We start from the raw sequence: 26,944 nt of genomic DNA, 5'->3' as shown, positions 1-26,944 counted from the left end.
CCCCAGGCTTTGTGGTCTTGCCTTGTGCCCTAGGCTTTGCTGCCAGCTTGCTCTGGGTAAGAATGCCTAGCAGTGTCCAGGCCACTCCAGTCTCACCCAGCTCCACAGTGCTGCCTATCACTGTCTTCGTTCACAACCTGTCCTGGAATCTTCCTACCCACCCAAGGCTTTTCCCATGAAGTTAGTTTTCTGGCTTGCGATTCCAGAATACCACCCCTCTTCCTGCTTAGGACAGATCTCAACCCCCAGTTTTGAGTGAGCAGGACTAATGACTGCTTCCCTCTTCCTGGGCTTCACATAGGACTTTTCTTGGATCCTCTGAGTTCAGCCTTACAGCACAGCTAGTGGGGCAGCCCACTGGCCCCAGTCCACCTGGGAAACCTGGTTATGGAGGAGGGAAGGGGAGTCCACTCTGCACTTTTTCTACTCTGGGATGGAAGAAATTCTCAGACTCCCACAAGTGGTAGGGAAATGCTTTGCAGAGTTAGTTTGTGTTTTGGATTATCTGCCATGTGGGTAAGGGCATGGGCCCTTCCCAGAGGCAGACTGCTGGGTGGCTCTAAGAGTCAGCTCTGCACAAAATAGCACACAGTCTAGATTCTGCACAGTGGGATGCTGGGTAGCATTTTTAAAAAGTAACCAATGGCCCCTAGGGGACCAAAGTGGGCCCAGATTAACAGCATCACTCAGTCCCCAGCTCAGAGCCTCTGGTACCAAAAGCAACACCAAAGTGTCATGCCCTACATATCTTTACTAAATGCTGGAGTTTGGGGTGTCATTCGGAACCCATGTCTGCCCTTGGGGCTACTGTGGGCTGGGCCTGGAGGTCTCAGGTAGTCATTTTGAAGGCAGAAGGAACTTGGAAGCTCCTGTAGATCCTGGCCTTTCCAACGCTGGCATTGTTGACATCGGGAACTGGACTGCTGTCCCCTGTAGTATGGGTGTCCTCTACATCGAGATATCAAGTAGCATCCCAGAAGCCTACCCTAGAAACAGTAGCACCACCATTTGTGACAATCAAAAATATCTACTGATATCTGCTTTGGGAGAAGTCACCCCAGTGGAGGGCTCCTATCTAATCCTGCGGTTTGCATACCTGGCTGCCCTTCTATATCAGAATTTGGGGAGAAGACCCCCAGTGGATACCTGTGATCCATCTGCCTAAACTAATGCCACTCACTTTACACTTCAAAAAAGTGAGCTTTATGGTGTGCCAGTTATGCCAGCAAAGCTGTTACTAAAAATAAAAGCACTCCTAGAGGATTCTGATGCAGCTGCCCCTCACGTGGTACAGCCACCAGCTCCTGCTTCCCAAACCTGCAGACCAAGAAGGCCCCTGAGTGCTTGTCAGTCATGCTTGAGGCAGCTGCTTCAGAGGAGAGGCCTAGACCGACAGTTAAGTGTCCTAGGAAAGAAGGGGTCTTTGAGCAGAGTAGGCTGGAACAGGGCCTGGGAGTGTTTCCCAATGGATGCCAAAGCTGTGTCGGGTATACTTTCAGGCCCTGGCCTGAGCATCCTGTAGACAAGGGAGGGGCTGCAAGAGTGGTCCAGGACTAGCAGGGTGGCCCACAAAGACACCACATGCCTCACAACTCGAGTGTGACAACATGGGACCTTCTGCAGCTTAATTCAAACCTGAAGCTGAAAAGCAAAACAGACCAGCAACGACACATGTTCAAAAGGAAGATGGCTAAAAAGCTAAGGAGCTGAAGTTTCAGGACAGACTCCAAATTCTAGGCCTCCCTCAGCTGTGCTTTATAACAGCACTGGGAGCTTCCTGGACAGCAGGAAAATCGCCTTGTTACTTAGAAGGCCAGTGCATCTGAGCTGATCATGCCCTGTTCGCCACTGGGCTGGTGCTCCAAACGACTTACGACTGTCTCCAAAATTCCACTCTAAATGTACGCTACTGTGCTGGGTGTGGTGGTGCAATCCCAGAGCCTCTGGAGGCTGAGGTAAGAGGATCACAAGTTCGAGGGCAGCCTTAGCAACTTAGCAAGACCCATCTCAAAAAATAAAAAGGGCTGGGGATGTAACTCAGTGGTAAAGAGCCTCTGGGTTCAATCCCTGGTACCAAAAAATTAAGAAATAAATCAAAACCATCGTTGCTATCCATGAGTCTGCTCAAAAACAATGTGCTTCAGGCTCTTCATGCCTTGATTCCCAGAGAGGAAGGGCAGCACGTGGGAACCAAAGCCTGCACGCGGGTGATGAGCAGTGGCTGCGGCCTTCAGGTCTGCTTTGGGCAAGGGCACATCTCAGGGCTCACAAACCCTCAGCCCTGCCAGGTGTCGGTGTGGCCTGTGCAGTACTGCACACGTTGCAAGGCATTTGCCAACTTTTTAAATTGTGATAAGCCTGCCTTTTGACGTATCCTGGAAAACTGGAATGTATGGCCCAAATTCCCTCAAGGCCACAAGTGGCTGGTATTGACCACACGCTGGGACACAGCCTGGCCCACCTCTGCTGGCCAGCCCTGTACTGCCTTGGAATCTGCTGGACTCAACAGGAGCTTGCTTTTCACCATGAGCAGCTGCAGAAATAAACATCCCTGCTCCATGGGGAGGGCCTGGCAGATGAGCAAGACACTGAGCTGTCTTCTGCTGTGGGCAGGCTCCTCCTCTGACAGCTTCAAAGACAGAAGGGCTTCTTGTGCTGCGAGAGTCCTGGACACCTGGCCACACCCAGGTCTGCTGGGTGTCCCCAGGGTCTCTCCAGTGGCCCCACCAGGGCTGTCTGAGAACACACAGCAGCCAGCCCATAGAACCACACTGTCCCACTGACTGCCGCCCTGCAGGGCTCAGAGGGGCTCTGCCCAGCATCGCACCCCAGCCAAGGACAGATGAGTCCTTTGACTTGGATCTATCTCCCTGGGTGGGAGGCCGCTGGGCTTGGCCAAGATGGCATCTTTGTGCAAGGCTGTTTGTAACTCCTGCGGTTGGAAAGGGGTTCTCTCTGGGGTGGTAGCCACAGCTTATACTTGGGGAATATGTATATTTCAAATGAGCCTTAAAAGAACTCAGCTGTTTTGGGGTAGGTAAGGCCGAGTTCTGGGGAGGACAGTCCTGGCTCTCCTTTTTGCCAAGGCCTTGTCAGTGGCACATCACGTGGCACCCGGCGCCTGTGGGTAAAATCCTGCTCTGCCCTTAGGAGCCATTTCTGAGTTGGGGCCACAGCTCCCCTAGCTGCAGTGGAGAAGGATGAGAGCTGAGCCCCCCACTGCCCCTGACAGTACCCAGCAGGTGTGGCCTCTTGGGCAAGGGCCAGAGAGTTAGGGCCTCATCCTATGAGCCTGGGCCTGTTGAGACCCTTGGTCTGCCCCCATACAGCTGAGGCAGCTCAGAGCACGTGGTCACTGTGGTAATTTGGCAAAGGATGAAGGTTTGTTTCGAGTCTCTGCTGACACTCAGCCTGGGTGGCTGTGGGCAAGGGTGCTGGGAGGCTGAGCCCCGGTGGCCACTAGAGAAGGGACCAGCAAGTCCCACCCATGGAGAGAAGGCAAGGCCACTCTGCAGAGAGCACCCAGCCAGTCCCCTCATCTACGGTCAGAAAAATGGAAGATTTTATTCTGGGAAGAAGTTGCCAAAATACTCATCTGTGACATGGAGGTGGGGCTGGGGCTGTGCGAACCAGTGGCCCCCGAAGTGGCTTGGAGAGGTGAGTCACTGGGGTTCGGCGGAGCTTGGCCTCATTTGAACACAGTCCTTGGAAAAAGAAACAACCAGTCAGGCCAGGGGTGGTCTCAGGTGAGTAGCTGGTGAGGGGAATGGGGACCAGTAGGAATGGTCAGGCATGCTGAGTCCCCAGGCACTGATGGCCTCCCAGGCCAGGGGCTCCCCCTCCACACCACTCCCTCGCAGATCCTGGAGCCCAGCCCTTGGTCCTCCCCAGGACCCTCCCCTCTCCAGCTCACTGCTGGACAGTTCTCCCCGCCAGCCCCCAGGTCCAAGATTCTAGTGAACACTGGAGTGGGGCTGAGATCTCGCCCCAAACCTGTATAGAGTTGTTTTCATCACTGAAATGGAACAGAGCAGTCAGCAGAAGCAACAGGAAGGAGGAAAAACAGCAGAGGCGTGAAAAAGGCAAGGGAGAGCAAGACAGGAGAGGGGAAGGGAGGGACGGGAACCTCCAAAAGGAGCAGGCCAGGTGGAGTCCGGGGCAGGGGGCAGGGGGTGATCCCTGGCTCTGTGTTCTAAGGCTGGTCTCTAAATTGCCAGTGAGAGCTTGTGACCTCCTGGTTTGCTTTTCCCACCAGATGCATGGTCTGTGAGCAAGGGAAGCTGCTAGACTCAAAACAGGCCTGTGGTGCTCGGCCCGGAAGGGATGGTGCAATCCTGGAATACCCTAGGAGCGTTGCACCCATTTCCTCGTGGATCAGCTAAGAAGTAAAGAGAAACAATCCAATTCATGACAGCAGTTACCAACATGAAAGAAAAAGATGCACACGGTCAAATTTGGTTCCCATGGGAAACTGGACTTAGTAAAAATAATGGCCCCCAAGCAAGGTGGGCAAAGGCAGGAGCTGTCGTGGGAACTGCTTCTGATGGCATCCTTCAGAAGAATAAAAAGGCAAGGGATCAGGGGCCAGGGTTGTGGCTCAGTGGCAGAGCACTTGCTAGCATGTGTGAGGCACTGGGTTCGATCCTCGGCACTGCATAAAAATAGAAATAAATTTTTAAAAAAGGCTTTATTAAAAAAAAAGAAGAAGAAAGAATTTTTTTTAAAAAAGGAAAGGGATTATTTTAAAACCATTTTAACTGTTGTATTCAAAATTGGTCAGGGAATTCAAGTGGCTTAGTGACAAATTCACTTGAAAGCCATGTTTTTTGTGAAGCGATACGAAGGCTGTGTTGGAGAAGAAGTTTGGGTTGTTTGTATTTATATGTAGAGTTAAAATAGTTACTTAATCAACATGGGGGGTCCCCTGTGCAGACCTGTTTGGTTTGCCCAGGGGATGTTTCCTGGACCAGCTCCAGGGCCCCGGATCTCACCCGGGGGAGTAGATGGGACCTGAGACTTGTGGGGACACAGGAAGGGTAGGGGCTCACGGGTTGACAGGCTCCTCCATAGGCTGCTTGTTGGTTCGGGACTCAGGGCGCAGAGACCTCAAGTGTCTGGTAGGCTCTGGGGCCTGCTGGGGGTTCCGCAGAGGGGGGAACAGCGGCGGCAGCAGTGGCAGAGGTGGCAGGGATGGCGGTTGAGCCAGCGTCACGGAGGGAGAGCCAGGGGTGGCTGAGCAGGCTCCAGGGCGGGGACCCAAGGCTGCAGGGAGCAGGATAAAACCCAAGAAATTCCTGGGAGCAACTGGCCTGAAGGGGTCCACCCCACTGGAGGGAAGAGCAGCCGAGTCTGGAGGTGCTCTGTGGGCCATGTCAGGACTGGTTACTGTGGCCTCCCCTGGCCCTGGGCACCTAAACTTCCCAGGTGAAGTGACAAAAGATACAGGACTCTGGAAATGGGCACTAGAGTAGGGCAGAGCTCCAGGAGGACACGGAGCCTGGTGTCTGGGGGTTGGGCTCGGGTCGCTGAGGTTCAGCTCCCTCCTCTTGAAATGGACTAATAGAGCAGGACGTGGCCGTGAGCTGTCCTGGGACTGCAGTGTGTGCCACTGTCGGATCTTTCCATGTCCCTGCTCAGCAGCCAGGCACTGTGTTGCATGGCCATACTTCCAGCAACATGGGAGGCTGAGGCAGGAGGATCACAAGTTTGAAGCCAGCTTGGGCAATTTAGTAAGACCCAGTACCCAAAAAATAAAGACCACCAGGACCACCCCTCTGAGCTGGGTAAGAACTAGATGAGACAAGAAGGGAGAAAGAGCTTCATAAGCTGTCAATGCCCCTCGGCTGCTGATACACGGTGACACCAGTCAGGGGAGCACAGGGCTCAGCTCCTCCCAACCTGGCTCCTGGGCTGCAGTCCAACAGGCCCAGGGCAGTAAGTGGGCTCCTGTGTCCCACCCCTGCAGCCAGTGGACGCCTGGGGACGGACACCTGGCCTAGGCTTCTGTGATGATGCCCAGGGCCTACAAGCTCCCCTGAGGATGGAGCAGGAGCCCAGGACAGCTGCAGGCACATTTCCCTGGCCAGGGAGCAAAGTGCTGGGTGGGGGCTGCTACAGCGGTCTTCCTGGGGCCCAGGTGTGGGTGAGCAGGCTGCCTGAACCTTGACAGAGCAGGTGAGAGATGGATGAGGTGGGACAGAGCAAGCCTTGGGGCTGGGGTGAGGGTAACGGGCAGTGAGTGGAGGGACCCGAGACCTGGCAGAACCTCAGGTGGGATGGGAGGGTTGGGGGAGGTACTCACGGGGGCAGATGGTACCAAATAAGTCACTGGAGCGCACAGGAGCATACAGGTTTCTAGCTGGGGGACAAGGAACCTTGACAGCTGAGAAGAAAGGACCAGAACAGGTAGGCGTCTTCCAGAGCTCTGGCCTCGCATCAGGCTCAACCTAACCCAGCCCTGCCTCCCCGGCTCCTCCAACCCTCCTGTCCCCATGGGTGAATGTCCTTCCCTCTCTGCTTAAGTCCAGATCCTCCCAAGGCTAAGACCAGGACAGCAGACATCCCAAAGGCTTCTCCAAGCCAGGGGACATGACAATTAGTAAAAGCAATTGACCTGGTGCAGACAAGGACTGCATGAGGTAGGCGTCTGGCAGTTCTGTTTTACACACATGCATGATAAATGTGTGCTAGACTGTGCCTTAAAAAAAAAAAAAAAAAAAAGCATGTGCACACCTTTTTTTTTTTTTTAAGGCACAGTCTTGCTAGGTCTCCCAGGCTGGTCTCCAATCCCTGAGCTCAAGTGATCCTCCTGCTTCAGCCTCTCAAGTAGCTGGGACTATGGATGTGTGCCACTGTCAGTTCTTTAGGTATTCCTGCTGGGCAGCCATGCACTAGAGTGCATGGCTGTAATTAGAGCAACTTGGGAGGCTAAGGCCGGAGGATCCCAAGTTTGAGAAAAGTCTCAGCAACTTAGCAAAACTCTCAAAATAAAAAAAATAAAAAGAGCTAGGATGTAGCTCCATGGTGGAGAATTTGTCTAGCATGCCCGAGGCCCTGGATTCAACCCCAGTACAATAACAGCTAAAAATTTCCTGCTGGGGACAGACCCCATAAAGTCCCCACCCCCATCTTGCCCCCCACTTTTTTTTTTTTTTTTAGGTAATTTCACACAATATAAAATTATCCCTTTAAAGCGCCCAGTGCGGTGGCATGGAATACATTCACAGCTGCACGGCGCCACCGCTATCCAGTTCCAAGACACTTTCATCACCCCAAAAGCATCCTGCACGCCATTAAGCAGTCACTCCCCACTGCCACACCAGCTCCTGCAACCACTGTTTTCATTTTCTCCATGAATTTGCTTCTTCCAGACATTTCATGAAAATGGAGCCATAAAACATGTGCCTGCTCCTGTCCAGCCACGAATCACCGTGACTGACTGGCCACCATCCTAATCCCTTCTGTGGAAAGGGGACTGTATTGAGCAGGAGTTTGAGGTGGGGAAATTATCCCAGGTTATCCAGGTGGGCCCTGAGTGCAATCATGGGGTCCAGGGCGAAGGAGTTGGAGGTATGATAGCAGGCGCGGAGGCCAGTGTGGTGTGCTCTGAGGACAGAGAAGGTGGGGCCTCTACCTGGGAAAGGTGAGGAGTGGTTTCGCCCCTGGAGCCTGCAGATCTCGGACTTCCAACCTCCAGAACTAAGACAATGAATCTGTGACGGCACCCACAGAGGAGCCCGAGCCCACACGCTTTAGGAGAGTCAACTGGCCGTGACAAGGCTTCAACTGGCGGGGGTCGTCTCCCACAGAACACTCCTCTGTCTCTGTAGCCCTGATCCTTCCACCTGGAGCCCCTTCTGACCACCTCCTGCTGCCTTCCTTCTGCGCTCAGTCTGCTTCTGTGGACACTCTCTCAAGGCCCCACCTGCGGAGCAGGCCTTGCACACCTGTCTACCAACTGCGGGGCACGCCCTGAGGATCGGATGTCTCTGCACAGGCCTAGACTGAGGACTGCAGCATCACAATCAGAAAGGCCATGGGCTGGCCTTTGGAGGCCTGGGGGGCGGGGCAGATGAAGGGCTGGCTGCGTAGTGGGTCCTGATGGTGGATGGGTGAAGTCTTCCGGAGCTGGGTGGCTCAGCCTGGCTAGTTTTAGGTTGGAATATGGTGTCTGTTTTGGATGACAACGTTCTTCTGTGTGAGCACATGAGTGGATCTACGTGCTGCCACAGACAGGCTTCTAGAGGACTCTCACACTAGTTTGGCTTCATCACCCAAGTGAGGCGAAATATTGGAGCCATCCAAGTTCAAAGTCTGTGTGCATTGTGGGTCTTGGGAATGAACCATCAAGCAGGGAGAAGCCCCTCAGCTCCCTCTTCAGGGGTGACAGCCTTGGGGAAGGTAGATGGGGTTGAGGACAGGACCAGAGATTCCTTCTGTCCCAGCCCCTCCACTGAGGCTGCCCTCCCAGCAAGTGGACCTCCCCTGTGTGTAGATGAGATGCCTCACCAGGTTGCTGCGGGCAGGGGCAGGTGGGGAGGGCCCGGCTTATTAGCCACTTACGAAACCCTCAAGTCACCCTGCTTGGTGACCCCTGAAGCCCAGCCCAGCCCCTCCCATCAGAGCTGCAGTGCCTGGAGCAGCCACATCCTGTCTGGGGAGAGGACAAAGGAGGTGGTGACCTGCCCTCCTGGAAACAGGGTGTGGCCTGGAATGGTTGCCTGGTGGTCCCCAATAAGTATGTCCCCTGGAACCCAGGTACGTAAGCGTATTGGAGACAGGATCTCTGCAGGCTTAATGAAGGATCCTGCAGTGAGATCATCCTGGGTCACATGGAGCCCTAAATCCAAAGGCAAGTGTCCTAAGGAAGAAGAGGAGAGCCAGGGAGGACGCAAAGAAGAGGCTGACGCTGGAGTGAGGCAGCCATTCCCAGGAGACCGCAGAGCCCTGAACCGGTGCCTCTGGAGGAGCAGAGCCCGCTCCCACTGGACTTAGGGCTTGTGGCCTCCAGGACTGCGAGAATAAATGTCCACTCCTTTGAGGCACCCAGCGCTGGGAGCTGCCGCTTCCCTTCCTGGGTCTGGGGTTGAGCTCTCTACTCCACAGGGAAGTCTGGGAGGAGGAACGTCCATGGGTAGAGTATGGACTTAACCCTGCCCGGCCCATGGGCTGTGTGTGGCTTCTACCAAGGAGCAAATTCAGAACTCTCTTCCCAGAGGGAAAATGCCCCAAAGGGGTGTGCAGAGAATGCTCCCCTCAGTATTAGAGCCAAGGTGGCCCAGTGGGAGAGGCTGGAACTCCAGCTCTCATGCTGCAAGGGCCACAGCAACCAGGGGCAAGTGCCCGTGGGTCTGGGGATCCTCCTGGTCTGACCCCTGCCTTTGAGATTAGGACACAGGCCTCCAGGGGCTGGACCTGCTCATTCCACTACCCCACCTTTGTCTCTGCACTCCAGTCTGGACCACTCTTCCCAGTTCCTGCCTGTGCTTGGCTTCTGACCACCAAATAGCTACTGAACCTGGTATTCCCTCCACCTGGACTGCTCTCCTCCCTCCCCACTCCCTCACCAAGTAATGCTTTTCTCCCCTTCAGAGGTGTCAGGGCAGCTGCCCAATCCTTCGCCATCAACCAGGGTCCCTTAGCACAACTCTCCCATCACCAGTGTCTCCCTTCAGGTCAGTTTTATCTGTTTGTAACCATGGATTCTTGCCTTCCAGATATTTACTGAGGTCTGTCCCCTGCATGAGTCACCTCTTGCGCCCCACTGTTTCCCAGCATACACTGGGGACCCCATTTTTGCAAGTGACTAGGTCATTTTGCAAGTGACCCCATTTTTGCTAGGGATGGCGGCAGCCCTGAGCCCCACTGCCTCCCCTCAGCTACCTGGCACAGGGAGACCTGGGCAGGGGTATGCGGAGGGAGGACCCGACACCTCTCACCTGCCAACTCCTTCTCTGCCGTGGTCAAGGGTTGCGCCCCAAACTGAGTATTCATTCGGCCTTTGTACAGAATCCCGTCCACTCCCAGGATGTCCACCTCGGCCTGTGGGAGGGTCCGCGTCACTGGTCAAGGCCTCCACCTTGCTACCCTCCCGATGCATGTAGAGGTCCTGAAGTCAGAGCACAGCCTCCCAGAGATGCCCGTGGCCTGGGGTCCAGCCCATGCCTGGGCCTGGACACCCTGACGGCCAGACTCACAGTGTCGTAGTTTAACACTTGGGGGTCCCCATAGGGGTAGAGTGTTGACAGTTCCCCTGGCTTGAACTTGAGGGTGGTGTCATTTTGGAGGCTGTCACCCCAGTCCTGCTGAGCGCCCAGAGTGTGCAGGCCGTCCTCTTGCAGCTGCAGCCGCTGCTGTTCCCTGTGCAGGGCAGAGAGTCATCAGCCCCTGGAGACCCTCTGCTCCTGGGCCTGGCCGTGTCAAGGGTGTGATGGCACAGCAGGCAGGCCTGGGGCCTGGCAGGCAGTGCAGACACGCACAGCTGGGAGGGGATAAACCAGCCCCCGCATCCCCAGGGCCAAGCGCTCCTGGAGCCTGGCCCGGTTTGACAAGGCACATACTCTTGATCTGCAGCTTCAGAGAGTGAAGCACAGGAGGCCAGGGAACCAGATCAGGCCCTCAAGTCCCTCCTCCAGGTGTCATTCCCACAGGGCTGGGTGCCTCTAGGGCCTCCAGAGCCTAGGATGTCCAGGGGTGGGGGGAGGTGAGACCAGGGGGCCAGCCGGTCTGTGTCAGCTCTGCCACTTACTAGCCAACACCTTGGCAGTCACATAAGCTCTTTGCTGGTTTCCCCAACTGTGAAATGGGATGACCAGGGAGTACACCTCAGAGGCAGGCTGGGAGGGCTCAACAGGCCAGGTGGGCCACAGGGGGGCTCCTGGAGGGTCCTGATCACTGCTCTCCACCAGGAACAGGCATGTCCACCGGCTCGCGAGGGGTTGTGAGATTTAAGGAGATACCCGCCCTCCGCCGCCATTTAGAAGCACCTAACAGTCCTGATAGAACAACATTGGCTCCTGTCCTCTGCCCAAGCCACCTCCAATCACAGAGGGTTAGCAACACCCTGGGTGTCGGCCTTTGGTCCTGGCGCTGGTGGATATGTCTTGGCAGGAGTAGGGGTGGCAGACCTGCCCAGGGCCGCCCCGCAGCCTCACCTCATCATTTGGCGCTGTAGGTATTCGTAGCTGTTGGCACTGGCGGGCCGCAGCTTTGACAGCAGGCGGGCTTTGCGTATGGTGATGAGCTGCCTGTGGAGGACAAAAGCGTGCTGGTGGCTGCAGGCTCCCACCTCCTCCAGGAAAAGGAAGGAGGTGCAGTCCTGGACACGCCCACCCTCAGGGCCACCGTGCATGGGCTCTGAGGAACCCTGACAATCAGAAGACACAAACACATGAACAACAATCATGCTGGTCCTGGCACTGGAGAGGGCCTGGGCTCCACCCCTGTTCTGGTCACTAAAGTAAAAGCCAGACGAGGAAATACTCAGGCTGCAGATGGAGGCTTCCGGCAGCTGGGCAGGGATGGGAAGGAGACACAGTTCCACGGTGCAGGGTGGGCACTGCACAGCCTTGAAGCATACCACATGCCATTTGACCCTTCCCTCACCGTGGTGAGATTTATGCCCTGGGTGTTGCCTCAATAAGGAAATAAAAATAAAGAAGACCACGGCAGCCTTCTTGGGCAGCTCCGCGGAGCAGACATGTGCAGAGGAGACCGGACAGCACAATAAGCACCATGCCCTTCACTGTGGGCATGTTGAGTCACCACAGGACTTTTCAGTAACACACTGATTGTTGACGTTTCATAAATTATAGAAATGCAAAAGGAAACACAGCTTTCTTCCATGTCTATGTAATTTTAAAGTTAGGATAACAACACATACTGCTTGGTATTCTCAAATGCCAACATTTTTCAGGTTATTAAATAATATTCCACAGCTGTGTTATCCAATACACTAGCCACTGGCCACGTGTGGTCATTTTAATATGCATGTAAATTAATTTAAAAAAAATTTTTTTAGTGTCGATGGACCTTTATTTATTTATTTATATGTGGTGCTGAGAATTGAACCCAGTGCCTCACACCTGTGAGGCAAGCGCTCTGCCACTGAGCCACAACCCCAGCCCCTAATTAAGTTTTAATAAAATTTAAAAGTCATTTTCTCATTAGCCACACTGCCAGTGCTCAACAGCCACACGTGTCCCGTGGCTCCTGGACTGGACGGTGCGGCTACCCACCATTTCCACAGTGCAGAGCGCTGCACCAGACCGTGTCCCTGTACAAGGTCGTGGCTTGTGCAGGCTGACACACGTGCCTGTTTCCGTGCATGGTGCTGGTCTCCAGCGTTTTTAATACTATAAATAATATTGCAGCTAGATACCTGTGATTCGAAAGGGAAATCTTGTTGAGGCTCCACAGCTCCTCCATGAAGGAGGAGGTGGCACGGGGGTGGCAAACTCCATGGGTCCCAGGACTGGACCAGCACTGCAGGGCCCTGTCAGGTCCTGATGTCAGGACAGACTGTTGCCCGAAAGCTCCTCAAAAAGTCAACCGCAGAGTTACCTTAGAGCCAGCACTTCCACTCCAAAGAACTTACACCCCAAAGAACTGAAGACAGGTGCTCAGCAAATACACATGTACAGATAGATGCTCACAGCAGCACTAGTCACATAGCTAAGAGGTACAACAACTGGATGTCCATCAGGAGACGAAGGGGTAAGCCAAATGTGCTCTATCCACACAACAGCATCTTATTCAGTGGTAAAAAGGAGTGACGCGCTGGCTCATGCTGAACCTAGAGGAACCTTACACACACTCTGCTAAGTGGAAGAAGCCAGCCTCCAAGGCCATATGTGGTCTGATTCCATTTATAGGAAACATCCAGAAAAGGCAACCCCATAGAGATAGAAAGTGGATTAGTGTGGGGGCTGGGGTTGTGGCTCAGGGGCAGAGCACTGGCCTAACACTGCATAAAAATAAAGAAAGATATTGTGTCCGATTACAAAAATTAATATTATTTAAATGATTAATATTTTAAAAAGAAAGAAAGTGGATTAGTGGCTGCCAGGGGCTGGAGGGGAGGTGGCAGTGGGAAGTGACTGCTAGTGTGCCAGTGGGCCTGGGGGACTAAACAGGGCCCTGGGATTGGAGGCAAGAGTTGCACTACACCGTGACTACACCAAATGCCACTGAACTCTTTGCTTTATTTATTTTTAGAGACAGGGTCTCATTAAGTTGTTGAAGCTGACCTCAAACTTGCAATTCTCCTGTCTCAGCCTCCCAAGTCTCTGGGATTACAGGCATGTGCCACCGATCCCAACCATTTTATTTATATTTAATTAATTTTTGCAGTGCTGGGGATTGAACCCAGGACCTCCCACATGATCTAGCACTGAGCTACATCCTCACACCTTTTATTTATTTTATTTAGAGCCAGGGGCTTGCTAAGTTGCCTAGGCTGGCAGCACCTTGGCCTTCCAAGTAGTTGGGATTACAGGAATGTGCCACCAAGGGACCACTATTCATTTTAAAATGGTTCATTTTAGGGCTGAGGTAGTGCTGGCGGGGGGTAGGGAGTGCTTGACTAGCATGCATGAGGTCCTGAGTTAGAGTCCCAGCACTGCAAATAATAATAATAATAATAATAATAATAATAATAATAATAAAATAGTTTATTTCATATTATGCAAGTATTGGACCAGCAAGTAGAACAAAGTTGTGCTCTTGCTGACAGTGATTCCTTCCTTTTTTTTTCTTTCTTTATTTTTTGGGGGTGGGGTGGAGCACTGAGTCAGACCCTAGATAGGGCTAGAGAAAGAACAAGGAGAGAAGCAGTGCCTGCCATCACCAGAAGAGAGGAGGAGGGGGCTGAAGATACACTCAGTTGGTAGAGTACTTGCCTCGCATGCACAAGGCCCTGGGTTCAATCCCCAGCACCACATACAAAAGAGAAGCGGGGAGGAAAGTGTCTAGAGAAGGATGTGTGCGGCTGGAGCTCTGCAGACCCTGCCTGAGCGTGGTGCACACGGGTATGTATACAATGGAGGCCTTTAGGGAGCTCAAGGTTGCGTTTTACTTGATCTCTGCAGCACGGTGCCTGGGGCAGGTACACGTGGCCTTTACCATCCCTGGCGTGGTACTCACGGGCCGGTCATCATCTCCACTGGCCGGTCACAGGAGATGCACTTCACCCGCTCAAACAGTTTCCTGAAAGGTAGGTGGTCGGGCATCAGGGGTGGCCAGGTGCCCCCACTCCCGCCCCAGCACTGTCTGTGTCCTGGTCTGAGGCTGAACGTGCTGTGCCTCCCGCCCATCCAACCCTCTTCCGCTGCGAGCTGAGGGCTGCAGCCCCCTCTGACACTGGGGCCCTCTGTGGGACTGTCTGGGTGGACGGTCAGGATGCCTGGCCTAGACCCCAGATCTGCCCCGGCCCCCCGTGGTGCACATAGTCCCTTCCCTCTCTGAGCCTCAGTATCCTCGTTTGCAGCCAGGGGCAGCAGAGCTGCCCACTCGGGTCCCAGCCCCGACCCTGTGCCCATGGTCTGGAATCCAGGGGTGCCCGAGGCTGGCAGCGCAGCCCTCCCGCCGCTCGCCTCCTGAAGCCCGCGGCGCTGTCGGGGTCGTAGAGCAGGCCCTCCAGCAGCAGCTTCTTGACCACTTCCCAGACCTCCTCCAGGCCCTTCTTCAGAAGGTCCAGGTCACTGTGCACCAGCTGCCAGCCCAGGGGAGAAAAGACAGATGTCAATCAGCCACACCCAGCTCCCTCGGAAAGGGATCTGCGGCAACCTGCAAACCTCCATAATGAGAATGAGTAGAAGGGGAAGACCATTCGGCTCGGGCTAAAGCCCACAGCCCTCACGGGTGCCATTGGTAGAGGGGAGCTGCAAAGTGAGCTTCCCAGAGGCCAAGGCAAAAACACCACCAGCTACCACCTCCAAACCTACTGCACAACTGCCCATCCTCCCCATGGTCCACAGGCATCTGACCTTCACATAGTCCTCACATATTTACTAAGGGTCTGACTGTGAAGTGGCTAATTCAGCCACTTTTAGTATACTCACAAAGCACCATCACCATCAATTTTTGAATGTTTGCATCATTCCCCAAAGAAGCCCACTATTTCCTCCAAAGCCCAGGCCCTGGCAACCACTAACCTACTTTCTGCATTTATTGGATTTGCCCATTCTGGACACCTCACAAAAATATCATACAATAGTTGGCCTTTGGCCACTAGCCTCTTTCCTTTGGCAAACTATTTCAAGATTCACCCATGTTGCAGCGTGCATCAGAATTTCATTCCTTTTTTTTTATGGGTGAATAATATTCTACTGTACTACATTCATACTACATGATATGAAGCATGGAACAGCATGATCAAATATCATTCCATCATATGGATATACTTTTTAACATTTTTTTCGTTGTAGTTAGACATTTATTTATTTATTTTTATGTGGTACTGAGGATCAAACCCAGTGCCTCGCACATGCTAGACAAGTGCTCTACCACTGAGCCACAACCCCAGCCCCTGGACATACTTTAAAAACTTTTTTTAGTTGTAGATATACATAATGCTTTTGTTTTATTTTTATTTATTTTTATGTGGTGCTGAGGATTGCACCCAGTGCTTTACATGTACCAGGCAAGTGTTCTACCACTGAGCTACAACCCAGAGGTGCTTAACCACTAAGCCACATCCCAAGCCCTTTTTATTTTTATTTTTTAAAACAAGGTCTCACCGAGTTGCTGAGGCTGGCCTGGAAGTTTCGATCCTCCTGCCTCAGCCTCCCAAGTCTCTGGGATTACGGGCGTACACCACAATGTCCAGCACTGGATATACTACATTTTGTTAATTAATTCCTCTGTTGATAGACATTGGGTGTTTTCCACCTTTGGGCTATTATAACTAATGCTCCTTTGAAGATTCACACGTAAACTTTCGTGTGGACATAGTTTCATTTTTCTTGGGATGAAGTTCTGACCCATGCCATGACATGAATGCGCTTCAAAGACATGGTGCTAAACTAAAGAATTCAGACCCAAGAGTGCGCATACTGTGTGGTTCCCTTCACGACAAACATCCAGAACAGGTGTGTGCACGCGGGGGCCAGGGTGGGAAGAAGGGAGTGACTGCTGAAGACGCTGGGTCTCCTTTTGGAAAGATGCGAATGTCTTAGAACCAGACTGAGGTGAGGGCAGCCATTGCCTGGTTCCCTGCAGAATGGTTGATTTTATGTTCTGTGACTTTCACCACAATTAAAAATACAGAAAGGAGTCGGGCACAGTGGCACACGCCTGTCATCCCAGCTATTCAGAGGCGGAGGCAGAAGGATTCCAAGGTTGAGGCCAGCCTGGGTAACTTAGCTAGATCTTGCCTGAAATTTAAAAAAAATAATAATAAAATAAAAAGGGTTGGGCCCAGCAGTTCAGGAGGCTGAGGCAGGAGGAACACAAGTTCAAAGCCAGCCTCATCAGCTTAGCAAGACCCTAAACAACTTAGTGAAACCCTCTCTCAAAAAATAAAAGGGCTGGGGGGCTGGCGTTGTGGCTCAGGGGTAGAGTGCTTACCTAACATGCATGGGCGCTGGGTTTGATCCTCAGCAACACATTAAAAATAAATAAATAAATAAATAGTTAAAAACTAAAATAAAAGGGCTAGGGATGTGGCTCAGTGGTAGAGCACTCTGGGGTTCAGTCCCTGGTGCCCCCTGGAAATAATACAGAAATGAAAGCAATGAGTATGGAGTCACTTAAAATAGCAACCACACAAAAAGCTCCTCATCTGGAAAATCTCAGAAAAAAGCAGAAAGACTAGAATAATTAATTACCCACCACATATCCATCACCTAGATTTAGTAGTTATTAACATGTTGCTAGATTTGCCTTATTCTTATTTGTTCCTGAGGATTGAACCCAGGGACACTAACACTGAGCAAAATCCCCAGCCCTTTCATTTTGTATTTTTAAAATAACTAGTTTGTTTGTTTGTTTGCTTATAGTTGAAGATGAACAGCATGCCTTTATTTTATTTTTATGCAGTGCTAAGGATTGAACCCAGGGCCTCATACATGCTAGGCAAATGCTCTGCCATTGAGCTACAGCCTCAACCCCATTATTTTGTATTTTTGAATCAGGGTCGCTAACACTAAGTGGCTGAGGCTGGCCTCTGCCTTGTGATCTTCCTGTTTCAGCCTCCTGGAGGCCTAGGATTACAGACATATGCCACTGTGCCCAGCTTGCCTTATTTTTTTTTTGATACATTATTTATTTAGTTAGTTTTTTGGGGGTACCAGGGATTGAACTGAAGGGTTCTCAACCACTGAGCCACATCCCCTGCCCTATTTTGTATTTTATTTAGAGACAGGGTCTCACTGAATTGCTTTAGTGCCTCACTGTTGCTGAGGCTGGCTTTGAACTCACAATCCTCCTGCCTCAGCCTCCTAAGCTGCTAGGATTACAGGCATGCGCCACCGTGCCTGGTTTATCATTATTATTATTTTTTTGAGTACAGAAATCATGACATTTCACTCATGAATATCTGAGTGTTTCTAAAAGATGGGGATGCTTTCATTCATAATCATAATTCCATGATCACATCTAATATAATTAGTGAGAATTCCCAACTTGGGTCACATTTGAAGACCAGGTTTAGAACTGGCTCAATTGGACCAGGAGAAAAGTAACACTGTTCCCTGTGTTGCGTCTGATCATCTGGGCTGCTGTGATATTAACCTAGGACAATCTCTGTTCTGTACCCTCTTCCTAACCCCTGGCATTGAGCCACGCAGCCTCACACTGTCAGTCTGTCTGTTCTGGCCTCTCTCTGGGTGTGCACAAGGGGCAGCAGGGCTGTGATTCCTCATGGACATTTTCTGGGTCTGGCACCTCAGCTGAATCAATCAAGGACCAGCATGGTTCCCTGTAGGCCCCCTCAGACCCTGCCTTTTCGGGGGTCCTGCCAGGAGAACAATGGTGGTCAGCCTGCAAGATGCTGCCCAGCTGTACCATGTGGAATTCACACCACCAAGTAGTCCCCTCTTGTTGAACAGGGACCAGTAACCAACAGGATATCACGGAAGTGAGGGAGGGTGCTTCCAGGGTGCAGTCACACAAGACTGTGCAGATTCTTGCTTGTTTCCTTGGGTCACTTGTTTGGGAGGATGTCAGGAGCCATGTTATGAGGCCACTCAAGTGGCTCTGAGGAGGAGGTCTTGTGATAAAGAACTGAAGATTCTTTTTAAAATTAATTAACTAATTTGTGGTCCTGGAGATTGAACCCAGGGGTACTCTACCTCTCTACATTCTCAGCTCTTTTTATTTCTTTTTGAGACTCAATAAATTACCTAAATAAGTTTGAGGCTGGCCTCAAACTTGTGATCCTCCTGCCTTAGCCTCTTGAGTAGCTGGGATTACAGGCCTGGACCACTGTGCCTGGCAGTAAGATTCTTGCCAACAGCCATGTGAGAGTCTTTGAAATGGCTCCTCTCAGCTCCTTCAGATGCAGCCCTGGACAACACCTTACCTGTGACATTGTGAGAGATCCTGGGCCACCCAGCTAAACTGCTCCCCAATTCCTGCTCCTCACAGCTATGAGCCTTTGCTGTGGAAGCCGTAAAGTCCTGGAGTAATCCGCTCCGCAGCAGGGGACAGCGAGGCCAGGAGCTCACCTTGGTGCTCAGTTCCTTCTTGAGCTGCTCCACAGCGTTCTTCCAGTGGTCATTCTGGGTCGTGAGCTTGAACAAGATGCTCTGAAACGTCTCGTGCAGCTCGGTCACCACCGTCTCCAGGTCTGCGCGGTTCGCCTTGCTCGCCAGGGCGCTCTTGTCAGCTTTCTAGGGAGAGAGGGGGCGCAGGGGACAGGGCTACTGGGGGGGGGACTGGGAGACCTCAGCCCTCTGGGGCCTGGACTCTGGGGCCTGGACGTCCAGCCCTTGGGATCTATGTTGGGATCCTCCTCGGGATCTAAGAGGCAAGCCAAGGTTTCCCTGCGACAGGGAAGTTGGTGCCTGGTTTGTAAGTTTACGTGGCAGTGTCCCGGGGTGGTGAGGACGACTTGTGAGAAGCCTCCCCGCCTGCCCGTAGGAACCAAGGCAGAGGATTCTGGAAGGTTCTGCCTGGGTGGCTCCTCTTCCCTGGTGGGGAGCCTCTGGCCACTCACTTCTCGAAGCTCCTCCTCCAGCGAGCTCTTATTCGCCTTGGTCTGCTCCAGGTTTCTGATTTGAGCCTGGAGATTCTAAGCACAGAAGCGCAGGCTGTCAGCCACCTTTGCAGCCTGAGGACGTCCGCCTCGTGCCCCCACCCCTGCCACGCGCTAAGAGGGGACAACAGGGTGGGTGGACGGCAGGCAGGTGGGCACGTTAGAAGGCGTGGCCTCGGGGCTCCCAGTGCCTGTGGGACTCAGAATCGCGGCCCCCTGGGAGGAGGCCCACCCAAGGGAGCACAACCCAGGGTGACGGCTGGTCCCCCTCATCTGGTCTGCAACGGTGTCTCAGTGGGGATCCCCATCTATCTGTGGCACACACTGTGCCCAAGTGCTGGGGGAACCTGTCCTCACCCCGTGACACCACGAAGCAGCTACTCCCCCGTGAGAGGAACAAAGCTAACCATCTTGGGAATCGCCTTCCCTGTCCCCAGAGGCTGGGTCGCTTTTCCTCAAAGCCGTGAAGGCTTCTTCTACTTTGTCCTTCATGTCTTGTCTGGCTCTCACCCTGAGGAACAGAACTCCCAACTTTCAGGTGGGATTCAGCTTCTCAGAACCGAGACCACTTTCTCACAGCCTTCCTTACGGATCGGTCTGGCCACGGGGTAAATGGAAGTGGGTGGGTGTCTTTAACTCTCTGAATTCTGTGTCCTCTCTGTGGCTGGCTTGGGTGTTAATGACTGGAATCTCAGCAGCCATTTTGGGTCATAAGGTGACTTTTATGAATGGAAGTCACAGAGGAGAAGAAGAAAAATGGAACTTAGATCTCCAACACTGTGGAGCACCCGCCCTCCCTGGATTGACCATCTGGATTTCTTGAACACAAAAGAGAAATACACTTAGACCTCATTTGTCGAAGTCAAACTTAATTCTAATTAACGCACAGCTCCATCACATCCACCTGGCCCCCAGGAGGGCTTCGGAGGTCTAAGCAAGAAGAGGAAGCGTGGGCGGGAGCCCCTGCTTTGACCTCCAGCCCAGCTGACCAAGGCTGGTCTTTTGGGCTTATCAAGTCCAGTGCCAGGGCTTGGCTTCTTGGCTCGGGATGCATACTTAACTACTGTAGTTAAAAATCTAGAAGTAGGGGCTGGGGATGTGGCTCAAGCACTAGCGCGCTCGCCTGGCATGCGTGCGGCCCGGGTTCGATCCTCAGCACCACATACCAACAAAGATGTTGAGTCCACCGATAACTATAAAATAAATATTAAAATTCTCTCTCTCTCTCTCCCTCTCTCACTCTTTCTTTAAAAAAAATATAAAGCACTAATCTATTAAAAAAATAATCTAGAAATAGGTGATTAGGTGGGACTCTAACTGCCAGGGACACCTGTGACTTGGGTTGAATAACAGCTCCCCAAAAATTCATGACCTCCCCAAAAAACTCAGATGTAGTTAGTGTAAGTTCACAGTGGAGTAGGATGAGCCCCAAATCCAATAACTGACGTCCCTTAAGAAGGCCACAGGAAGACACCCAGAAGCACAGGAAGAGCCACGTGCCCAGAGAGACGTGGTCTCAGAGTGATGCCCTGACAGGCCACCCGAAGCCAGGAGGGGCAAGGAGGGGTGTTCCCAGAGCCTTGGAGGAATGAGGCCTCACCAGGACCTTGATTTCGGATTTCTAGCTCCACCCTGGGAGCAAATAGATGTTTACTGTTTTCAGACGCCCAGTTTGATTTGTCACAGCAGCAATAGGAAACTGATAGGCCCAGTCAGTGGCAGAATCAGGGCCCAACCCAAAGCTGCTCTGCGAGCCAGAGGAGCGGGCTGCCTCCCGCTGGGTGAGCTGGGCTGTTTGCTGTCCTTTGCCTGCGTCTGGGTCTCTGATCCTCCTCCTCCTTTCCTTGCGCTCTCTTTCTTCTTCCAGGACTGGGGTTTGAACTCAGGGTGCTCCAGTACTGAGCCACATCTTCAGCCCTTTTTATTTCTTTATTTTGAGACATAGTCTCACGAAGTCACCCACGTTGACCTCGAACCAGTGACCTCCTGCTTCAGCTTCCCAAGGCACTGGGACTACAGGCTGCGCCACCACACAGGGTTTCTTCTCTAATGATGCTGGAGAACAGCACCGAGTGCCATCCGACCCGTGGGGACACCTGGGGCTGGTGAGCGGCTCCCAACAGTCAGCTTCCTGTGGTCAGCAGGGCCTGGGAGCCGGGGCAGGGGCGAGGCTGAAGACTTTGGTCAAGTCTGCAGTGTGGCAGGAGGACTTGCAGTTTTCGAGTTGATGACTTTATTTATTTATTTTTGGTACTGGGGATTGGACCCGTGGAGCTACGTTCCCCGTCAGTGGGAAATCTTTGAGACCAGGTCTTGAGAAGTTGCCCAGGTTGTCACCTCTCCTGCCTTGGCCTCCAGAGCTGCTGGGATTCCAGGGTGCGCCACCGTGTCCGACTCAAGCTTTTATGGTCACAGGCTGTGTCGGTGACTGCCTACTGGTTGTCTAGTTTCATGGACGAGACTGGGTCAGCATGATCCTCCAAGAGCCCACACAACAGAAGGCAGCAGACTGGGCCCACGGCATTCAGTGAGATGAGTCAGGGACAAGTCTCTGGCCTTCATTTTTGCCCAGGGAAATGTGCCCCCTGGGGCGGATGAGCGCAAAATGGACACAGCTCACCCCCATTCTGTGCCCAGAGGGTGCCCAAAGCCCTCCTCAAGGCCTTGGGGAATCCTGGGGGTTCTAGGGTCACCCGTGTCCTGGCTTCCACTTCTGCCTTTGTGGGTCCTCCTTCTCTCTGTCCTGACCCTGACCCACCCAGAGACGGACCCCTTCTCCACGACCCCTCACCCAAACCAAACACGAATTCAGGCCCGGATGGAGGCCACCTGTTCCCTCTGAGCAAAAGCCGGAAAGTCGTTACTGGACGTTCCCACCCTTAAGCCTGCTGAGTCCACGGTGCTCCTCGGGATCCCGTGGCTTCTCCACAGGTCTGGCTCCCTGTCTTCTCTACCCTGCCTCCCGGGAGCGGGAAGAGTGCTCTCACCCTCTCAGGAGATGGGCAGACCCCTCACACGAGATGCCAGGCGCGATCCCCATGCCACAAAAGGCACAGACTTCAAGGCCAGCCTCAGCAACTTAATGAGAACTCATCCCAAAATAATAAAGAATAATGAAATAATATTCCATACCCACAAGAATCTCTGAAATTAAAAAAGATCAACAATATTCAATGTTGAGGAGGATGTGCACAATTGTGGGGAGTGAAAAGAGGCATGCTACCTTGGAAATGGTTTGACAGGTCTTTTTCTCTCTTTTCTTTTTTTGATTGCAGCACTGAGGAGTGGACCTGTGGGTGCTCTACCACTGAGCTATACCCCCAGCACTTTTTATTTTGACACAGGGTCTCACTAAGTTGTTGAGGCTGGCCTTGAACTTGCTTGCAATCCTCTTGCCTCAGTCTCCCAAGTCACTGGGACCCCTGTGGTTTACAAGGGTCTTCCCCCCGTAAAGACAACCTCTCCAGGCACTCCAGTGGAGCACAGTCACACATAAGCACACACGGTATGGTCCCATTTATGTGAAGTCCAAAAGCAGGCAAAACTAACCTAGGGCGATGGAAGACAGAGCAGTGGCTACCTCTGGACCATGGGTGTTGCCCTGGGAAAGGGAACTTTCTAAGACCATGGAGCTGTCTCCATTTTGACTGGACTGTGATCAGATAAGAATGACCTCAGCTCTCAAGATTTAGGCATGTAAATCACGCTGCAGTTGAAAACGAATCCTGCTACCACCCCAGGCACAAACAGGAGGGACAGGCCAGCGTCTGTGGTGTTGGCAGCTGTGTCCCAGCCCCTAGAGCATGCCCAGTGCACAGAGAACACTCAGTAACATTTGCAGAGCAAAGATAAATGACTAGGAGCGTTAGGTGGGAGTTAGTTAGGAGTTTAAGAAAGTAGCATGGAGCATACCAGTTATGACCAGCCCTGCCTCAGTGGGGCCTCAAGGTCGCACAAAGCAGCTGTGCCAAGACCCCTGCCTGATCTCAGCCAGATAATCAGCTCCTCCAACAACAGGTAGAAAATGGTAAGTTCCGGAGAGGACCAAGGTATGTTTGCCTGGACAGCCTAATTGCCAAGACTCCTTAAGCAAGACACTATGCAAAAGACCAGAGATCCCCGGACCTAGGAGAGCAGAATGAACAAGACCAGAGCCCACCGGCCCCGTAACTTCTAGTTATAAAGCCATTTTCAATTAGGACCTGCCAGCGAGGCCAAGACGGCAAGGGCTGCCCTCAGGTTGCTAGCCAGGGTAGCCTGTAAATCCAGAGCCAAGGGGACACTTGGTGGGGATCTTCCAACAGTCTCCCTCTTTCCCCAATTGTTTTCATCAGCTTTTCCGCTGCCGTGATCAAAAGACCTGACAAGACCAAACAGAGGAGGAAAAGTCGGTCTGGAGCTCACGGTTTCCGAGGTCTCACTCTATAGATGGCCACTTCCACTCCCTGTGGCTCCAGTGAGGCGGAACATTCCGGGGGCAGAGTGTGGTGGAGGAAAGGGGCCCAGGACACCACATCAGAAAGCAGAAAGAGAGTGCTCCCCCCACAGATAAAATATAAACCCAAGGCCGTGCCCCAGTGACCAGCTCCTGTAGCCGCGCCTTGGCTGCCTGGAGTCACCACCCAGTTAACCCCCCTCGGGAGATCCACACCCTGTGAGGTCCAAGCTCTTATCACGTGAACCCTCTGGCACCGTCTCACAGGAGAGATTCTGGGGCACAGTTCCCATCTGAAGAACCATAACCAATAAAAGCCGGGACACAAAGATGAGAGCTGGCCCCACTCTGGGAGGACCCGCTATCTCCTTGAGGGTGCTCCCCTCCGCTAACAAACACTGCTCTGCTCTCACCAAGCCTGGCATCTTGCCTGAAAGCACCTCAGGTGACCCAAGAGGCCAGCACACAAAGCAGTGTCTGCTAAGACCTCCTCACAGTAGGATCCGAGTTTCTCAAGACCCCCGTCGTGTCCACCACGTTTCTGCAGACGCAGGGGAAGGCAGGGTCGAGCATGAGCACGGCCTCCCTCGGTCTCTGCGGGAGGCCGGACTGATGCCCTGCAGCCTGTGCTCAACACCCCGTGAATGAACACAGGCTGCAGGAGTTAGGTGCTGGGTGAAAGTCAGGTTTCACGTTCCTCCCAGGTGACTTTTATGGGCAATCATATCCTGATGGCATGAGAGCAGGAAGGAGGACAGGACAGGGCCCTGTGTGCTCCGCCTTGTGCCGTTTGGTGGGCCTCAGCTGGCTGCTTCTTCCCTGAGTGACAGCTACTACACCCCCCTTCCTCCTATGCAGGGCCTGGCCTGGAGCTGAGGTCAGTCCGCTCTAGTCCACAGAGGAGGGGCCCCACGACATGGTGACCCAGGCCTCGCTGAAGATCAGAGGCTGACAGAGAGCCCCGAGTTGGCAGAGGACCACGTGGCTCCTGGTCAGTGCTGCTCACAAAGGTCCAAGCACGCAGCCCTGCAAATCCTCCATCCACACACAGACCCTCCGAAGAGAGCGAGCTCTCCCTTCCAGCCCCTGCCTTAGGCAATGCGTCAGTCCCTTTGCAATGACTTCTCCTCCCTGCAGAGGCCCCTACATGCCCCAACGGGTGACACAGTAATGACATGGAGAGTGATCATAGTGCCAGGGGTTTGCTTTGGCCCCCTCCCTTGTCTTTAAGTTCTATCAAAAGCCCTCAGACCTGTACTTAGAAGTCCCCATGGGGCCAGTCACGATGACATACACCTGTAATCCCAGTGACTCAGGAGGCTGAGGCAGGAGGATCTCAAGTTGAGGCCAGCCTGGCAACTTGGCAACCCTGCTGTTCCAGAAAGGCTGCAGTGCTGAGAGCTCAGAGAAGCTTGTTCCCCCAAAGTGGGCTGATTTAGGGCAAATGCCATGAGTATAACTGTTGGGGCAAGAAATTCTCATCCTGCTGACTCATTCAGCAAATGTCACAGAGCCCTCACTCTGTTGATACAGAGGCCACAGATGGGCACTGATCAGGGCCTTCTGTGTATGTGTGTGGGATTTATTCTTAATTAAAGTGTAAGTTACACACAGTAAAATGTCCCCTGGCTCCCCAGCCTTCAGTGCACCCCCTTCTGAAAAACCACAGGGAGGAGCTCTCCCCTGGCCTGCCCCTCCGGGACCCCAGGCCTCCAAACCTTGAACTCATCCACACGAGCCTGGAGCTTTCCCACCAAGCGGTCCAGCACAACGTAGTGATTCTTCATGGACTCTATTTGGGTGCCCCAAACTCTCTCAAGTTCCTCTTCCTAAACAAGGGAGACACAGACAGCTTGTGAGGCTGCCTTGGCTGGAAGAGGCCTGAGGCAAGGAAGAAGGTGCCTGACCTGAGCCTTCTGGACAGTGTGACAGTGTGGAACAGCCGCCTGGGACTCCTTGGAAGGGATCTGCAGCCACCCGCCCTGGACCCTCCCTGGACCCGCCCTAGCCGCATCCTTGGCCCTGCTGCGCTCCCAGGCCACCTGGCAGCTGGCGGGCAGATGCTCCACCCAGGAGGGGTACGGGGGCAGTCCACCTCCTGCTTGCCTCCAGCTCTCACTGTCTCAAAAGCTCCTCCCTGAGAGGGACACTGACCTTCAGCCTGGACTTCTGGATGTTATTTATCTTGTCCTGCAGTATGTCCACGGCCGCCTCAAGCTTGGAAAAGCCTCCTGCGTGCACTGAAAGCAAAAGAGGGAGTGACTGTGGGGCAGGGAGGGAGCTCCAACCACCTGCTCTTCCCAGGCCCCTACGGCAGGGCTGCCCACAAAAATGTGCCCAGACAGGGCCTCGAGGGTCCACTGGGTCTTCCACAGTCACACTGTTATGCGTGTGTGCATGCACCAGTGTGTGGTGCTGGGGACTGAACCAAGGCTACTCTGCCCCAGAGCTACAGCTCCAGCATCTTTTTTTTTTTTTTTGGACAGGGTTTTGCAAAGTTGCTGAGGCTGCCTGGAACTCGCGATCCCTCCTGTATCAGTCTTCTTCTGAGACACTGGGGTTTATAGGTGTGTGCCACTATACCTGGCTAATAGACACATTTTTAAAAACTCTAAAAAGAACAGGTGGGATTACTTTTAATAAAGTGTTTTATCTAACCTATATATCCCAATAAGCTCTTTTAAATATGTAATTCAATTTTCCTGGGAAAGTACTGAGGATTGCACAAGGGCTTGCACTTGCTTAGGATACACTACCACTGAGCTATACCCTCAATACTATGAAGTACTTCAAAACCATGAAGCCTTTATTTTTTTTGCATTGCTGGGGATGGAGTCCAGTGCCTTGTGTGTGCTAGGCCAGTGCTAGACCATAGTCCCAGCCCTGATATTTATGAGAGTCTATGAGATGTATTATACCAAGATTAATAGAAAGGGAGATAGTGAAATTTTTACCAAATGGCCTACATGCAGTATGGACAAGCAGCCAGAGAGGCCAGATCCATGGAAAAAACAGGAGCAGGACACGGCAGCTGGCCAGGAGGAGAGCTTGGGCTGTTACTACTTGTTTACCACCCTCCTAATCTCAGCCATCCTAGTGTTGACAGATATCAATAGGGTTCTTTTTAGCTACATGAAGTTCCACTTTTCCCCTAAGGTCTGTGGAAGAGCAGTGCCCACCAGAGGTGCCAGACAGGGACGTGACTTTGGTGATCGCAGTCACTGCACGTCTCAGTGTGCAGAGCCAGGGATCTAAGTGGGCTCCCAGCAGCAGCAGCATCCACTGGGAACATAGCAGAAGTGCCACACTCTCAG

The 26,944-nt window shown here is 52.8% G+C and overlaps 1 protein-coding gene across 7 annotated transcripts in view; it reads right to left on the bottom strand.

Annotated features, from left to right (window-relative positions):
- Positions 1-3,540: 3,540 nt before the first annotated feature.
- The window catches only part of C10H16orf96 (chromosome 10 C16orf96 homolog), a 59,030-nt gene continuing 35,626 nt past the window's right edge, over positions 3,541-26,944 (bottom strand). For 4 of the 7 annotated variants that reach the window (XM_078024871.1, XM_078024867.1, XM_078024872.1 and 1 more), the window contains exons 6-16: positions 25,785-25,870; positions 25,349-25,459; positions 19,157-19,231; positions 18,666-18,830; positions 14,592-14,710; positions 14,143-14,205; positions 11,154-11,246; positions 10,197-10,359; positions 9,939-10,041; positions 6,302-6,382; positions 3,541-5,262 (exon numbers count right to left, since the gene is read on the bottom strand). In XM_078024871.1, the coding sequence (XP_077880997.1) occupies positions 5,045-5,262; positions 6,302-6,382; positions 9,939-10,041; positions 10,197-10,359; positions 11,154-11,246; positions 14,143-14,205; positions 14,592-14,710; positions 18,666-18,830; positions 19,157-19,231; positions 25,349-25,459; positions 25,785-25,870 (1,277 nt within the window). In that variant the 3' untranslated portion in view covers positions 3,541-5,044. The remainder of the gene's footprint in view (positions 5,263-6,301; positions 6,383-9,938; positions 10,042-10,196; positions 10,360-11,153; positions 11,247-14,142; positions 14,206-14,591; positions 14,711-18,665; positions 18,831-19,156; positions 19,232-25,348; positions 25,460-25,784; positions 25,871-26,944) is intronic. The other 3 variants (XM_078024869.1, XM_078024868.1, XM_078024870.1) reach the window with 3 other exon arrangements.

Source organism: Ictidomys tridecemlineatus, chromosome 10 (assembly GCF_052094955.1).
Source record: "Ictidomys tridecemlineatus isolate mIctTri1 chromosome 10, mIctTri1.hap1, whole genome shotgun sequence".
Lineage (NCBI taxonomy): Eukaryota > Metazoa > Chordata > Mammalia > Rodentia > Sciuridae > Ictidomys > Ictidomys tridecemlineatus.
This window is presented reverse-complemented; position numbering and strand designations above follow the sequence as displayed.